The sequence below is a fragment of the Leuresthes tenuis genome, unplaced genomic scaffold (genome assembly GCF_036924035.1).
Source record: "Leuresthes tenuis unplaced genomic scaffold, fLeuTen1.0.hap1 SCAF_16, whole genome shotgun sequence".
Lineage (NCBI taxonomy): Eukaryota > Metazoa > Chordata > Actinopteri > Atheriniformes > Atherinopsidae > Leuresthes > Leuresthes tenuis.
Window position 1 is genome coordinate 15,915,872 of NW_027325370.1, and position 16,457 is coordinate 15,932,328.

The 16,457-nt window shown below is 38.3% G+C and overlaps 3 protein-coding genes across 4 annotated transcripts in view; all 3 read left to right on the plus strand.

The window, feature by feature from the left end:
- The window catches only part of LOC140271456 (histone deacetylase 7-like), a 167,780-nt gene that overhangs the window by 77,138 nt on the left and 74,185 nt on the right, over positions 1-16,457 (plus strand). The gene's annotated exons all lie outside the window — the stretch shown is intronic.
- LOC140272227 (E3 ubiquitin/ISG15 ligase TRIM25-like) lies at positions 6,012-10,657 on the plus strand. The gene is made up of 4 exons (XM_072367595.1): positions 6,012-6,668; positions 7,591-7,730; positions 9,265-9,432; positions 9,711-10,657. Exons 1-4 carry the CDS (start codon positions 6,012-6,014, stop codon positions 10,411-10,413), a joined length of 1,668 nt encoding a protein of 555 aa, XP_072223696.1. The 3' UTR covers positions 10,414-10,657.
- The window catches only part of chchd6a (coiled-coil-helix-coiled-coil-helix domain containing 6a), a 74,278-nt gene continuing 69,211 nt past the window's right edge, over positions 11,391-16,457 (plus strand). Inside the window, exons 1-4 of one of the 2 annotated variants that reach the window (XM_072367482.1) lie at positions 11,391-11,590; positions 13,332-13,425; positions 14,067-14,181; positions 14,928-15,072. In XM_072367482.1, the coding sequence (XP_072223583.1) occupies positions 11,507-11,590; positions 13,332-13,425; positions 14,067-14,181; positions 14,928-15,072 (438 nt within the window). In that variant the 5' untranslated portion in view covers positions 11,391-11,506. The remainder of the gene's footprint in view (positions 11,591-13,331; positions 13,426-14,066; positions 14,182-14,927; positions 15,073-16,457) is intronic. The other variant, XM_072367483.1, reaches the window with a different exon arrangement.

Genomic DNA, 16,457 nt, shown 5'->3' on the forward strand with positions numbered 1-16,457 from the left:
TTTTCCTTTTTATTAATAACCAATTAACATATTGGTCTATTCAACATAGTTTCTGAACTAGAATAGCTTAATGACTGCAGATTTCTAAGGAAAAAGCTTAGGTATGTAGAATAATGTAAACATTTGGAAATTTCTCACCAAATTTGAAAAACGAATTAACGTATCAATCTGAAAATAGTTATAAAGGCTTCGTAAGTAATCTGGATCAACCACACAATGTGGCAGGTGTTTAAGCGTCCTTGTTATGACCATTTTTGCTTTGACTTACTGAGCCCTGTGCCACCAGCATTGTTGAACAAATAAACACCATTATAAAGAAATCATTCACAAGTGTCAGCTTACATTTTTCCCAATTAAAACTCTTCACCCTAAAATAGTATTTTATGACTGAATTATTTAGTTGTTGACAGAACAAGAATTTCCCAACAATATAAATGTACAATATCAGTCATAAATGTCTCTCACGTTCCTGTTTCCACTTCCCTTCCTCTATCCAAATAATGACTAACTAGAAAAATACATTAATAAAAGTGTTAAGATTAGCAGCAAACTGCTACAGTAGAACAGCAAAAAATAAGCTGTTTTTAGTTTACCTCTGGGTCCTGTTGTATTCAACTGTAACACTACATAAAGAGTTTAAAATCAGTGGAATTACAATATTCTAAGTCTTCTGAGTTTTGACCTAAATGTTGCCTTATTAATGAAAACAAATAAAATTGAAGCTGATAAATTAGGCAAATGGAAGACAGTACTCTGTGGGATTTAATCGTTTCACTGTCATGACACTCAAAACGTCATCCACTGATATGAACCCTCAGCTCAGACAAGAATAGGAACAGGGAAAAAGTTTGAGAACGTAATTTCACAGAACAGAAACAGAAAGCACAGCTTTTCTCAACATGCCTTGCAGAGCCACATTCCCAAGCAGAGATTTCAAGGAACTATTGTGCAACCAGAAATGAGGATGGAAAATTTGGGGTATTTGGAGAGGATCACATCTCTATGCCAAGAACAGAAGGAAATTGTGGATTCAGGCCATTAAAAGGGTAGATTGGGGTTCTGATAGTCAGCCAGAGAAAGTCTCTGCTGTGTCCATTTTGTCTCAAAATACAAAACTTTGATCGCATCTCATAAAACTGTCATGAACTGTTAATAAAAAGAACATTATGTATATGCATCTGAGGATTTATATGTGTGTTAATAATCCTCGATATAAACACTGGACTTCTCAATGATGTGTATTTGAATTACCTCACTTAGACACATCTAAAGTCCATTCTTGGTCCGGAATAATGTAAACATTTGGAAATTTCTCACCAAATTTGAAAAATGAATTAATCTGAAAATAGTTACAAAGGCTTCGTAAGTAATCTGGATCAACCACACAATGTGGCAGGTGTTTAAGCATCCTTGTTATGATAATTTTTGCTTTGACTTACTGAGCCCTGTGTCACCAGCACTGTTGAACAAATTATACCATTATAACACCATTATAAAGAAATCATTCAAGTGGCAGGTTACATTTTTCCCAATTAAAACTCTTCACCCTAAAATAGCATTTTATGACTGAATTATTTAGTTGTTGACACAGCAAGAATTTCCCAACAATATGAATGTACAATATCAGTCATAAATGTCTCTCACGTTCCTGTTTCCACTTCCCTTCCTCTATCCAAATAATGACTAACTAGAAAAATACATTAATAAAAGTGTTAAGATTAGCAGCAAACTGCTACAGTAGAACAGCAAAAAACGAGCTGTTTTTAGTTTACCTCTGGGTCCATTTAATGCTGCTTTTTATTCCTCGAGCACAGTGTGACACAAGTTCCAAGATGTGCAATGATTCAGAGAGTTCCCACAAAACAGGAACTGCCGCATTCTTTACAGGTGAATCAGATGGTCAAAGAATTAAAAAAATGTGACTATCAAAAAGAAAATCATAGATTTTATTTTTTGTGTTATACGTTATGTGTTGTGGATCAAATACTCTTTGATCAAGAATGTCAATTTGAGGGCATTTACAGGGAATTTTAAGAAAGGTTTTGGGAACTGTGGATCTTTAAGATGTAAAACCCTCTTTTTCAGGAGCCTGAGGTAATTACACCATTAAATTAAAAGCTGTTTTAATTGCAACAAAGTATATAAATCAGAAATTACTAGGAATATTGCTCGTGTTCAAATAAGCATTTAGTGCAACAGCAGTGAGGGATCTCATGATTCTTTTTTTCTATGTTAAAGAAAAAAAACCTTGCAAAAAGAGGAAAAAGTTCCAAGTGCATCAACAGAAACATGAAGTATGTATGTCTGTATGCTTACTCCATTCACACCTCCTCCGTTACAAGTTGGATCTACGTTCATCATCGCTTGACCCGATGGAGATCCAAGTTGGATTGAAACATCTCTGTCGGACGCAGTAAGTGTGCAGCCTTTCTTCATTTTTCTGAACAAAAGAAGAGCCCTTCACAGCATCCAGCCAAGAAAACCCTGTCCAGCAGGTAGGACTAGCATAATCGAAGCTAATACAGGGGATTCTTGAGCTGAAGCTTTCATCATCACCTGTAAAACCCCAGCAATGTGATACCACATGCTTACATGGAAAAGAAACCAAGGAGTTTTTAAAGTTAACAAAGTGGAATATTCAGTCTTTACTCAATCTGCCATATTACGGCTATATGACCAAGATCTCCAGTTCCCCTGTCTGTCTGCTGTCAGGTTGTCCGCACCAGGTCCCCAGATCATCAGTACTACAGCTCACTTGGTCATCCCTCTCTTTGATCATTAACGTCTTAAGTTATTGTTAAGTTGATCATTTCTGTTAAACTTTGTCATATATTTTGTCAGAAAACAGTGAATTTTTACGTGTATTCTTACATTTGAGGCACACTAATAAAGCAGTGAGATCAGTATGACTTATAACAGCTAAAAGGAAATAAGAAAAGTCATCTGTATCAGATTGTTGTTTTTCTGAGTCTCTGAATTGAAGTTACACCCTCGCCCCGAGCCTTTATGTAAATTCAGAAGCTGGTATGAACAAAAACATCCACGTTATAAATCAAAAGCATTCACCACTTTAAGAATTTTTTTTTTTTGGATGCAATAGATCAGCTAACATTGTTCAAAAGAAACAACTTTCTGTAAATATGACTAAATATCTTATTTTGAACTATGTTCAATGTGGCCCAGGGCTGAATAAGATGCCTCAGAAGATGTAAATACAGTTGGATCCTCTTTTATCTCCTATCCTCCTATTTCCTACCTGCTGTCAAGATATCATCTGTGCCAAGTCAAGCAAGAAACAAACTTCATCAAAATTAATCCGTATTACTTTCACTTACTTTCACTGTCTGCTGCCAAAGTATCAGGCTCTATAATTTAACTCTGAGTAACTTTGTGTTATCGGCAGTTTATATAACAGTAAAAACAAGAGAGCAACAAAGAAATGAATTTGCAGATTTTGGTTGTAATGTAAATAAAACCCAAGACTCAGACACTCTGACGAGTGTTTATTATGTGAGAGAAGAAGGGAGAAATTTGAGTCTTTTGCTTTGATAGGCAACACCTCGTGAAAACTTAATGTTGCTCATAGGCCTCAGAGAATATCTTAAAAGAATTTCTTACCTACAGCAAAAGATCAGCCATTTTTAAGACGAAAACTATGCCGCCTTCTGTTATATATGATCAAGGCTGTTGTCAACAGTGCAGATGGATTCTTTTTTTTAACTTACACAGTCCAAAATTACATAAGATTTCTTTTATTTGAAAAAAGTTATGGATATTAGCGACATTTCTAAAAGTATGTGAGTATAGGTAGGAGGGATTATAGATACTTCAATATAAAGTTAACTTATCTCATTAGTGGGTTTCAGGAAGGGTGTTCTAGGCTTGGCTCTCAGTGTACTGTTCAGTATATCGTGTGACATGATGTGCCTTCAGATGAACTTTAGACTATATTTTTGCACGGACCAGTTGCAATGTGCTCTGACAGTAACAATGTTGAAAATCAGGCTCTGTGTGTATATCAGAGACTGTCATGACGTAAATAATGGGGGAGGAACCAGGAAAGAACGGCTTTGCATTACAGTGAAAATAAATTAAAGCAACAAACGAATGCATTTGCAAAGTTTGATATTCATTTGTATCAAAGCTAAGTGTCTAATGCATCACACTTCCAAATATTACATAAGATTTAAGAGAAGAAGGATGGGTTAGCTTAAAAATTTAGGACTTTCTGGGAAGTTGTATGGATTAAAACTGAAAATAGAACACATCCAAATGTTCAAAATTAAATAGAAAGTGGGCTGGCGTCAAAAGTGAGCTTAACTTAGTCATTTTACAAACAGTGCACCTCTAGCATAGATCTGACATTCAAGCAGCAAACACTGAAGCTTGCAGCTGTTCTTAGAAAAAACAGGGCAAATCGTGAAGGCAGGAAAAAAAGATTGAACAGTAAATGGTGGAAAATACATAAGAGACTATTCATATAACCTGTCAAACCACAGAAAGTCGGTAGGCTCAGCGTTAAACTGAGAACAGACACTTGCGACCTCTAGTGGAGGGAATAAGGTAAAACAAAAAGGGTAAAAAAATAAAACAATCACTGAACCATAATGTCTTCCACAGACAGTTAATTGGCAGGATGGAGAGGATATTTGTGCACAAGATTGTTGTGTTCTGACCATTTGTGTAGAAAAATTCCATGTACTGTACATTGCTGTACATTATGTCTCGTAGCTGGGAATCAGATTTCGAACTGCAGTTTCTCATAAAAGCTTGAAGAACAGGATCAGCCAGTGTCTCAAGCATCAAGAAGGTATCCTAACAAACCAGTCAGAAGATAATGGCAAGAGACATGGCAGCAATGACAGAGCTAAATCGTCCAATAAAACAAAGGAAAAATGGGGTGCATATCAATGATAAAGTCATATCTCTTTGTTCCCACATGACCATTTGTCAGTTGGTGACTTTGATATCGCCCCTAAAATATAGCTTCAACCCACCCCTGTAATAAACTGTGACAACACTTAAGTAGGTGGCGAACCATGAGCATTTTCTGTCTTGGTAGTGTTTACAGCCAACAGGAGATAGAAGTGTGTGTGAGTTTGGATGTGTACAATATCATCTTCCCCCATTTACTTTATATTCAAGCACTGAAACCCAACAAGATTCACTTTTTCAAACCCACATCAACTACTGTTTTTTTTTCCTTTGAGAAGTATTATACCCCTCATGGGTTGTGGAATTGTACTTGGAATTCCTTGTGTGTTAGAAAAATTATATAGTTATATAATTATACTATGAGAAAAGCTGCAAGAATAAAGGTTCATGTGATGGGGGAGGCTTCCTCCTATCTTTTGGTTCTCATAACACTGTGTAGCAAGCAACATTGTTTTTGACTGTCTGAACTCGTTTTCCCATAACATTGAATGGCTAGTAATGTTCTTTTCTCATAACATTGTGTGGCCAGCAAACATAACCAATAAAAATAGCAATAGTACCATTTTGTGAGTCAGACATCTCTGAGCCAGCTTCCTGACAGGTTGTGCGGACTTGTCTCTTTCTTGCAAGAAATAAATGTTTTGTGTTAATCATATCCAGCGACTCTGAGCCTAATTTTGAGAGAATTTTTTTCTGGAATCCTGCCAGATGTTTTTTTTTAGCTCTGTTGTTTCTAGATAACAAGGTTTTTGACACTTCGTTTATTTTAAAAAAAGTTCCAAGGATTTGTGTCACGTCTGTTATTGTCAACACTAACCCCGATGCTGGTGTGGCTTCCCGGCAGCACAGCTAAATAAACCACTTGGATTGGAATGTTGTCCTGCACACATTTGGAACCACCTCCTGCAATAACGTACATAGGGTAGGTGACATCCTTCTTGCTTTGTGCATTATCTCTTAGCTCTCACTGCGGCCACACTAGGTCTGCTGGATGGGACGTTAAGATCAGAAAGAAAAGCTGAATTTTTTTTTTGTAAAAAAGACAAAAAAGAAGCTTCAAAGCTCATCGACTCATCATGTTTTTATCAAAACCAGAGGAACAACTAGCACAGGAGCTGAGCTGTCCCATCTGCCTTCAGCTCTTCTGTGATCCAGTGGTTCTCCCTTGTGGGCACAACTACTGTCGAGGTTGTATCTACAAGAATGCTGACATCACAGACGTTCCTGGAAAAACACTTCCACGTTGTCCAGAGTGTCGTGAAGAATATCATGGCGTGGAATCCTTGCAGAAAAACTTCAAACTCTGCAGCATCATTGAGGGTTACCGAGCCACTGCTCCACAACTGGAAAAGCAGACTGACGCTGAGCTACAACTGGAAAAGCAGCCTGACGCTGAGCAGGAAAGTACGGCAATTTTCTGCGACCACTGCATAGATAACCAGTCACTGGCTGTGAAGACCTGCCTGAGGTGTGAAGTGTCACTGTGCTCCAGGCACCTGGAGAAACACCATGAGAAGGAGTCATTTAAAGTACACATTTTGGTGGATCCCTTGACAGAGGTTGCGGTCAAAGGCTGTGTCATCCACCAACTGCCCCTTGAGTACTTCTGTTCCAATGATATGACCTCTCTGTGCGCTACATGCTTCATAGAAGGTTATCACCAAAACCACGATGTCCTCACCTTCAGTGTGGCTGAAGAGGAGATGCGACGAGCCCTGGAGACCCGCAACAAGGTAGGTTTGTTGATGTTACAGACACCGACCTGGTATTCATGCCACACTTATTTTGCTTCAGTCATACTGTAGCATTACTTATCAGCTACAATATTGTAAATTGCTGTAAAAAAAAAAAGAAAAGTGGTAACATTTTGTGTTTTATATCAAATTTGTGAGTCAGGATTAGTTAAAATGTGAAATCTGTTGGCATACAAAGCTTTTTTTTTTTATATACAGGAGAGTGATGGATAAGAAAACCTGAAGTGTTTTTAAGGTGTTAAGATGTAGATTCCCTCACAGTAGAGAATAAGACTTCTGTTTTTATCTTTATGCTTTTATTTATCAGTTGTCTGTACATGGAGAGTAATAAAATCATGTTATAAAATTATATTACAAACTTATTTCCCAGGCTTGTCAATCCCACAAAATAAATCACATTGAAACTGAGCACAGATTGCTGAATAAAGGTGGCAAGGATGTAATTTACAACTATGTGAAACAAAGGTAAACACATTGCAAAAAAGATCTTCAACTATCAGGTTCACCCACATTGTGTTCTGTAATGGATGACTGAGAAGAATAGACAAAAATCCAATCTGACAGCTAGTATTACGGTGTAATGACCTGATTTCTCACTTCCATGTCACTGATTCAAATCACAAATTCCATCTGTGCAGAGAAGTACAAAGTCATCCTTCAAACTTTGCATTCATTACTGTCCTCTTTACCTCTTAGGACCTCACATCCACATGTGTGAACATCACATTTTGGGTTAAATTACCACATTGGTTCAGTCTGCTTAACTGGGGCCTTATGGCAGTGTCCATACAGACGGACAGTACCTTGAAAATATGCTCTGTGTCTGGCACAGTTCGTCCAGATCCACCTTCTATTGTGTTTAACACAAAGGATCTCTGACATTTTAAATGGGCGTTTGCAGATGGTTTTGAGCAGACTGCAGCTGACAGGGAGTCTCCTGCAGAAGACATCAGAGGAGAAGGGAGCCTCTGAGGCCGTAGGAGACAAAATGGTCAACAAGGCAGTCTCACTTATGGACAATATGGCTGCACTAGTGGACAGGTAAACACCTGCTGATGTTCATATGTAATATAAATGTTGTGGCATTGCAAGATGCAGTTACACTAACTTTATGAATATGAAAATGGAATCAAAATTAAATGTTGGTTATTTCAGATAGATCTGAACTATATTTACTGGATACAGAGGTTGCAAAAATACACAAAAGATTCACTTTATCAAAAGTAAATAGAAACATATACTATTGTAAAATAAACAAGTGCTTGTATCCTTGATTAACCGTATTGAAGAAGTGATCCAACACTTTCACTTCATCAAAGCTAAATATGTTTTTTAAGTTGAAAGTTAGCTTTTTCCACTTTTACTAAACATATGCAGGCTTTGACTGTTACTTTATTTATTCACGTTAAAAAGCAACCTTGTAGAAGGAACTGTTTCTCTGCAAAGCTAACCCATCTTTATATCATGACAGGATTTTACATGTAGCCAACATTTTTAAACTTGCTGCTCTGATTCTGTTCCCGTTGACTGTGTTATGTACTTTACTTATCTTTTGTTATCCACGTCACTAGTCGCAGACATCGTATTTTAGTCTCCTTCTTGTCTATTTAGTTACATCACATCAAGCTTTCTTCTATTTCTGTTCTGTGCCAGTGGATATACTAAGAGATTGAGATTAATGAATATGACTAATCCATCCATCTAAACTGAAATCAGTTTTAAAACTTATGTAAATAGAGTATTGACAATATTTTTTCTTTTTCAAATTTATCTGAATTATTTAAAGACAAAGGTTCAGGTTTGTGCACTTTGGAGTACGAAGTGGTGGCAGAGGTATAGAAGTAGAAATCCACTTCTACACCTCTGACTGGCATGTTTATTTCTGCAAAGATGAAGAAAGTATATTGGACAATCGACTGATAAGTAGACAGAGTTCAATTCACAAGAAGCCTACGTGCAATTTACAGTTGAGTGCGTGTGATTTCCAGCAGCAGTTCATACTTAAAGCTCGAAGAGCAGGCTCAACCAGTCAAAAAATAATTGATACAGATAGGAATTCTGGGCCAAACTTTGCACATCAAAGCTTAAAGTAATGATTGTACTTGCTGTTCTATCTCACCCTCAAACACTTTAGTAGCCTTATTCAGACTGCCACATAGCGACAAAGACACACGGAGAACATTCAGGTTTTAGATGAACAAAATGCTGGTATCATTAACATGGCACAACATGATAATGTTTTGATGTTTAACATGTATCACGTTCACCTCGGTCACCATTTTTGTTTCAGTGTAATGGTAGCATACTGACATGTACCAATCTATCCAACAGTTGCTGAGATGTTGTAATAAATACTTTGCAGAAGACCAATGTCGAGTTGAGGGACCACTATTTAAATATGTGATTAAAAACCCATCCTTTTAAAAATGTACAACTCTAACTCACATTAACACGGATGTGTCAACCCAAGTAATTAGTAATATTCAGTATTGGCAATGCTTGCTCGAAAGACTAAAGAAAATAAATGGATATGTGTTCATTCTAGTTCAACATCCTATTTTTGCGTTGTTCTCAGTTACAGGGACCGTCTGCATACACTCTTGGAAGAGGAGAGAGGACAGCGCCGAAAGAGCTGGCAGCATGGAGTAAGCACACTGGAAGAGCAACATTGCCAGCTGCTGGAGGCCCAAAGGAATATCACACAAGCCCTAAGTGAGATGGACTCGTGCATCTTCATAAACAGGTACAACAAATATCTGTACCTCTTTTACAGTTGAAATACCCAAATAATAATCTTCTCTTCATTGCCTGTACCTGTGACATGTGCAATGACAATGAAGTTGAATCTAATCTAGTCTAGTAACCTGTAACAGCAAGTATAATTGTCTATTTACATTAATGAAACACATAAGCAGCGTGAAGAAGAACATACATACTTTACAATACACATGTATGTATATATCTATCCATGTGCAGTTTCCATAATTAAAGGCAGAGGATTTTTTTTTTTAATCTTTCTAGATTCATGATGATTGAACAAAAGCTGAGAGATGTCCTCACAGGCAGCATTACCACCAACATCCTGTCAAAGGCTCCACTCAACACCAAGCGTCTCCAAACAGGCCTGAAAACCTATGACTTCCGCTCAGAAATGATCCACTTCCTGGATTCTCTTCATATCCTCCTAAATCCCCTGGAGCTCACATTCAACACCACCACTGCCCATCCCAGCTTGATAGTGTCCACTGACCTGCACACAATCAGGTGCAGCTCCACCAAGCAGTCATATCTAGATCACCCAGAGCGTTTTACATCTGCACCTCAGATTCTGTGCAGCCAAAGTTTCTCAGGTGGACAGCATGTATGGATGGTAGAGGTGGGGGCCAGCTGCATGTGGTCTGTGGGTGTGTGCTACAAGAACATCCCTCGCCGTGGTGACCACAGTCGCTTAGGGCACAACTCTGTTTCCTGGAGACTGCAGTGGAAGAACGGCAAGCTGACAGTGTGCACATCCTCCAGTAATGTAGCTCTGGGGGAAATGGCATTCCAACCTTTCAAGATAGAGATTGCACTTGACTATGAGAGGGGAACATTAATGTTCAGCAGTATCAAAGGGCTTAGAGAGCACCTCTACACATTTAGGGCTGTTTTCAAGGAGCCAGTTTTCCCAGCATTCAGTATTCATTCAAATACACCAGAGTCCTGGATCACCCTGACTGCATAGTGGGATGTGAACACAACTTTGATGTTAAATATCTCCTGTTTATTATCGGTCTAACAGGTCCTTTTGAACATATTACTTTCGTTCAAATGTTGGGATGGAAATCTGTCTCTGGCAGGTATTTTAACATTCAAATTCTGGTGGGAGTTATTTTCTCAAACAATATCTTGGAAATGTAATATGTTGCTGTTGAGTTGCACAATTCAGAACTTTGAGTCTGACATGAAGTCTCAGTAACTGGGAAAGAAATGTTATATAATGTACTTTTAAATGCATGGTTATAATAATCGTTACTATATAGCATGAATAACTTACAGAAAATCAAACTTTTAATCATATAAGTTGATTTTTCCCCCGAAATTCAACTTATTATTCATGATTAGCGTGTTTTTAGTATGTAGCATACGTTTAGTATGAGTATGTAGATTCATAGAGTAGTTCCAGAGATCATCCAGCTTTGTAGATTTCTTTTTTTACCCTTTTTTTTTGTTTACCTACCATATAGCATGTTCCATTTCATGTGTTTTGGAAAGATGTTTTGTTTTACCTTTTATTTTCTTTGTACACTGTAAATATTGATCTACGTTAACACAGACCTTTAAGGCTGAACTTGACACTTGCTTTGTGCTTATGGTGCAAATAAACTTTGATGGCAATGTTTTCTGCGTTTGTGTCGATTGTATATATGACCTCGTATCCATAGCTGTATGGAAGTGTGACATGCTGTGGTATGTTTGGTATCTGATTGGTTCTTGGCTGTTCATTCATTCAAGGCGCTTCAGTGTGTGAGGGCATGGTTGCCAGATACATTTATAAACGTGTAAACAAATAGTCAAACAAAACTTAAACGCTGCTTTAAAACACATAGATATATAGTGCTTCACAGCATTTTCAACTTCTGATAGCATTTGATTAATCCACTGATAGGAAACACTGCTCTAGGTTTTACATATATCTGAAAAAGGGGGATGATTTAAAACGAGTCAGGCAACCCGTATTCCATCTGTCACACATTCTGTCATTGGGCAGGACATTAACAATATTTCATGATACTACGTTTCGCTCACGGAAAAGCTACCGTATAACACTTGGAGGCATGGGCTCGGGAGAAAGTACGACCAGAAAAGTGTCTTTTGGTGTCGATGATGAAGACAGGGTCAGAATTCTCCGTGGAGTCAAGGTAATGCTAATTTAGCTAGCGATTGATAAGCCATGCTAACGTAATTTTAATGCTGATGCTAGCGCTAACTGGCTAGCGTGTTGCTAAACAACACACGAAGTTATCAGTTCATTCTGTCCGTAAGTAACGTTAAGTCCACAACCCACGAAGCAACAGCTGAAGCATGGAGGATGGAGGTGATGCAGGGGCTGGGTCAGGTTGATGCACGAGCACTGAAAAGTGCCACTTTTCCAGTATGCCAAGCTTCAGTCGTAATACGCTGGGTATAGGAAAACACATTGGATATCAGCTAAAATATTATATGTGGCCGATTATATACGGAATTTAGCAACCAACTAGGTCGTCTGGTGAATTCGGCGAAGATACTATCAATTTAGTATCACCAGATTAGTTACAAATTTCACACTTTCCAGAATTCACATACTGTTTGGCTAGCAGATTTAGCAGTGTTTCGTCCAGTGAGTAGTTTCAGTGAGAGGCATACAAACGTAAACGTTAACTGCTTCTCCACTTGAAAATGTCAGGTGCATGGATAATGTATCACTAAACCAAGAAAATATGTGCGTTAACTCTCTTAAATGTCTGGTAATTTCATTACCAAAGAGACTTTAAAATTAACGGATTTTTTAATGTAGTTTGGTCTGCTGTGTCAACCTTGACATTGCTGCTTTCGCTAGCAAGTGTCCACGTCGGAATTCTGAGATAAAATGAACCAACTAATGCGACATGTTTTCGTGAGCCATATATCCCTATTTTTAAGCCAGAAGAGACACTGATAAACATGCTAGATGTACATATTTCATTTTAGGGGGTTAGATGTTTTATTTTAAATGCATTGTTTTATCTTAATTTTTAGCAAAAGTTGTACTTGCTTCACATATATTTTTTTAAAACATTTCTTTGCATCGACATTTATGATATTTATATATATATATATATATACATATATATATATATATAAAATATAACTATTTTTTTTAAGGTTCTTGTCCTGTGGAAGTGTTGTAAAGTTGTACTCTTGTTCATTGTGTAGTTACAGCACAGTGCTCTGGTGGTTTTAGAGGGGGTCAGTGAACTATTACTTTTAAGCTAGCTTTTCATTCTTAATTGCCACTTGCAATTATATGATTTATGCAGTTGTTTCCTCTGAGTACATTCATACTCCTAGAGTTTTAACAGGCCTCGAGTCTAATTACCAAATTTCCCATGAGCAGTGAAAGTACCATCAGCCATAGTCCCTCTCCTGTAAGTGAAAAAGTTAAGTATGATAACTGGTTTAATGTAGAAATGAGACAGGCAATTAATGAGTTTGTAGTTCTATCACATCCATGCTGGCAGGCCTGAGAATGTCTGCAAAAAGCAAAGATTCTAAATCGTACTGATAATCCTGTTTGCCAACCCTAGTTGCACATTCAAATGTCGTGAGTCATAGAAACAGTGAGTCACTCAATGATGTTGCCCTCTTTTTGGTGCAGCTATGTTTAATGCTTTCCTTGGTCAAACAGACACACACACGCACACACATGCAAGCTCCCAAATAAAGCACAGCTGCAGTGATTCTGTTTTTTTTTTTTTTTGCTTGGTCTTAAAGGTGCTTGTCCTTTGAATAAAAGTAACAGCATTTAATTCGCATGGCATGCTTCTTTGTTGACTGAAGAGGTTTTAGGCAGATTGTAAGTTTCAGTTTTGTATTTGTGGCCCACATGTTAATGTCTCAGTTTGCTCTTTATTCCCTTGTTAGCTGTCAGAGGATGTGCTTCAGAGGATGAAAGGAGTCGCCAACATAGCTCCAGAACGCTCATCTACATCAACCCCAACCCCTCAGAAAGACAAAGGTATCATTCACAGTTCAGTTTGTTGGTTCTCGAGGTCCCGATGGGCTGTTTGTCAGCCTGTTCTGTAAAGAAAACAACTTTTATCCCAAATACGAAGGACAGTAATTCACACACTTCGCTTCTTTGGGTCCAAACCAACACCCCCACCTGGGGTCAGATAATGGATATAGGAAAAAAGAATATTGATGTCTTTTCTGCCACACAAAGTGGTATTTTTACATAAGTATAAGTGGGAATCAAACCGCCAATCTTCCGGTGATTGGATGACCCACTATTTGGCCGTATTTGGGTGAAGGTAATCAGAAAATGCTGATTCTTATTCAGAGTGAGGTCTAACTATCTGATTATTATTGTTCATGTAAATGTAGCCTGAACAATTTGCCTTAGTACTTAGCTTTGTCTCAGCTTTGAGACAAGGACAGCTGACAATTACTAATCAGTGTTCACATAAAAAAAAAGGATTAAATTGTTAACTATCGGTGCAGTTAACCTATACTAATCAATCTCTCATACGTAATGCTAACCTGCAGTAGGGCTTGTATTTACAGTAATGCTCGGAGTCACTAAATTGCCACAATTATCGATAATGTGTTTACTTTTAAGAGTTTTTCCTCTTTGATTTCTTACTTTTGGGTCATCAGGTGCCACTCGTAGTACCAGCACAGACTCCCAGCCGAAGCAGAGCCCACAACACCGGGCCCAACCCAGCAGCCAGTCCAGCAAACCAGCTTCCTACGTCAAGGAGGAACAGAAGAGGTCGGTTAAAGGTTAAAGGTTCAGCTGATTGATGGGATTTTCGTCTGTTAAAGATACAAGCACCTCTGCTATTTGCTGCTGAGACAGTACTTACCACACAGACATAAGCATGATTCTTTTTTTTTTTTGGTGTCATTATATAACTCTGTATGTTTTGGATATGGCCACCCTGCTTAAAAACACCAAAAATCAAACGACACGACGCGCTTCTCGAAAGGCTCTGTCAAGAAAAATAAAGTAGTTGTGGCAGGATAAGATGCCTCATGTTAACACTGTTTCCATTTCAGAAATCTGAAACGATCCCTGCTGTTGGGGGCAATTTTCATGTCAAGAAAACTTTGGAGCTTCCTCTGAAACTATCTGAACTGTTTGAGGCTGAAGATATTATGCATGACTGCACAGTCAGCGAAACTGTCCTTCAAGAAAGATGATTGAATGTAAAGCCGAGTGTGTTTGGATGTATGCCAATTTAGTTGATTCCAACATTCAGTTTTTGTAAATGTGATACACAGATCAAAAATGAATTGAAAATGGGTTGTTAAGCTATTCTAAATAATAACTACGCTTTGCTAATATATCTGAGGAGACAGATTTTATATTGAGATATTCTAAGGATTTGTCAGCTCTTAAATCTGGTACACGTTGCCCCCTTGTGGACATATTTAAATAATTTGCTGAGTCTTATTAGAAGGGTTAAGCCGAAAGCATTGTTTGTGTTCATATTTTTTCACTGTACGTATGTTTAGGTTTGAACGCCAGCAGGCGATACTGAAGGATGAGTTGGCCAAGATGGCTCAAAGAGAGAGGGAGGCAGCGAAGGAGGAGACTGCTAAAACCATGAGCCGGGAAAGACAACACGCACGGCAGGAAGCTGACAAGGCCAAACAAATGGTACAGACACACACACACACACACACACACATACACACACACGCGTACGTACATATCAAACAAGTTTTAACTTAAGTTGAAGGTTTGGTTGCTTTTCAAACTGTCAAACTGCAGTGATGGCTTTGGTAAAGCCTGTTTATCAAGGTCAGTCAACAACATAACTGCATTGAGTTTTTTCAGCTTTGCTTTGAAACCTACTCAAACAAACCTACTCATTCATTTTGTCCAAACTTTTGACAGATATTTTAAGTGAAAGCAGGATCCTCTTAATTCCTGACGAGGAAAAAAAAAAAAAAGAAAAAAAGTTTAAAGTTTAAGATAAAAAACAAACAAAGGTCTGAGCACTCGCAGCACGCCGTCATAATCTGGGCACGTGTCGGACGGGAGCTAATTTTCAAAAGACAGGATACACCCAGTCGTAAAGCATTGGACACAGAATGTTTGAATTTCTTCAAAGTCAAAGACTGCTTTGCTGTCAGCCCTTATTCTAATAATTCCAGCAACCTTTTCAAGCCTGGGGTTTGTTTTAGTCTCAAAAATGGCATCGCATCGATTAATGTGAAGGTGGACGGGGTCCCGGACAATAAATAGATGTGTGTCGCAGGTCAAAATAAACCAGCCGTGCAGCAGAGTGACGCATTATATGATACATGCTGTCTGGACATTTGTCAGCCCCACACAGAGTTACGTGCACCGAGCTATTGTCCATCCATCCATTTTCTATACCCCTTAATCCATCGGTCAGTCCATCACAGGTTCACACGGAGACAAACGAGACAAACGACCACACACACACTCACTCCTAAGGACAATTTTAGAGTCTCCAGTTAAGCTAACATGCGTGTTAGGAAGCCGGAGTACAATTAGAGAACGGGGAGAACATGCAAACTCTACACAGAAAGGCCCCAGCCTTCCCTCTAAGCTATTGTTTCTTTGTAAACTCTTCTCAAACAATAGATGGGGCAATTCTTTTGTCAACTGTGCCTTTACACTAATGCGCCCTGTGTAGGATGACTTTTGTGCATTGACATCCAACTCCTGTCATGATTGCTGTTTCTCTCTCTAAGTGTTCCTTTTCACCTCTGCCTTGGGGCCTTAAAAGTTGTCTTTTAGCTTCACTATATAGAGGCTTTCCAGCCAGAGGAGGAGGGGTGTTTTCAAATTATTCTAAGAGCTTTTTAGTATTCAAATAAAGTTAAGAGTTTCAAGGAAGAAAGCGTTTTGGGAGCAATTTGGGAGCCAATTTTGGTCCAATAGTCAACTTGATGCCTGCCTTGCATAAACTCTTTGACTGGAAGAGTGAGGCTATGTCTGCTTGCTTGTTCACTGGTTGGTGGGCATTATTGAATATGTCGGAATGTTGAAACCACCTACAGATTTGCCAG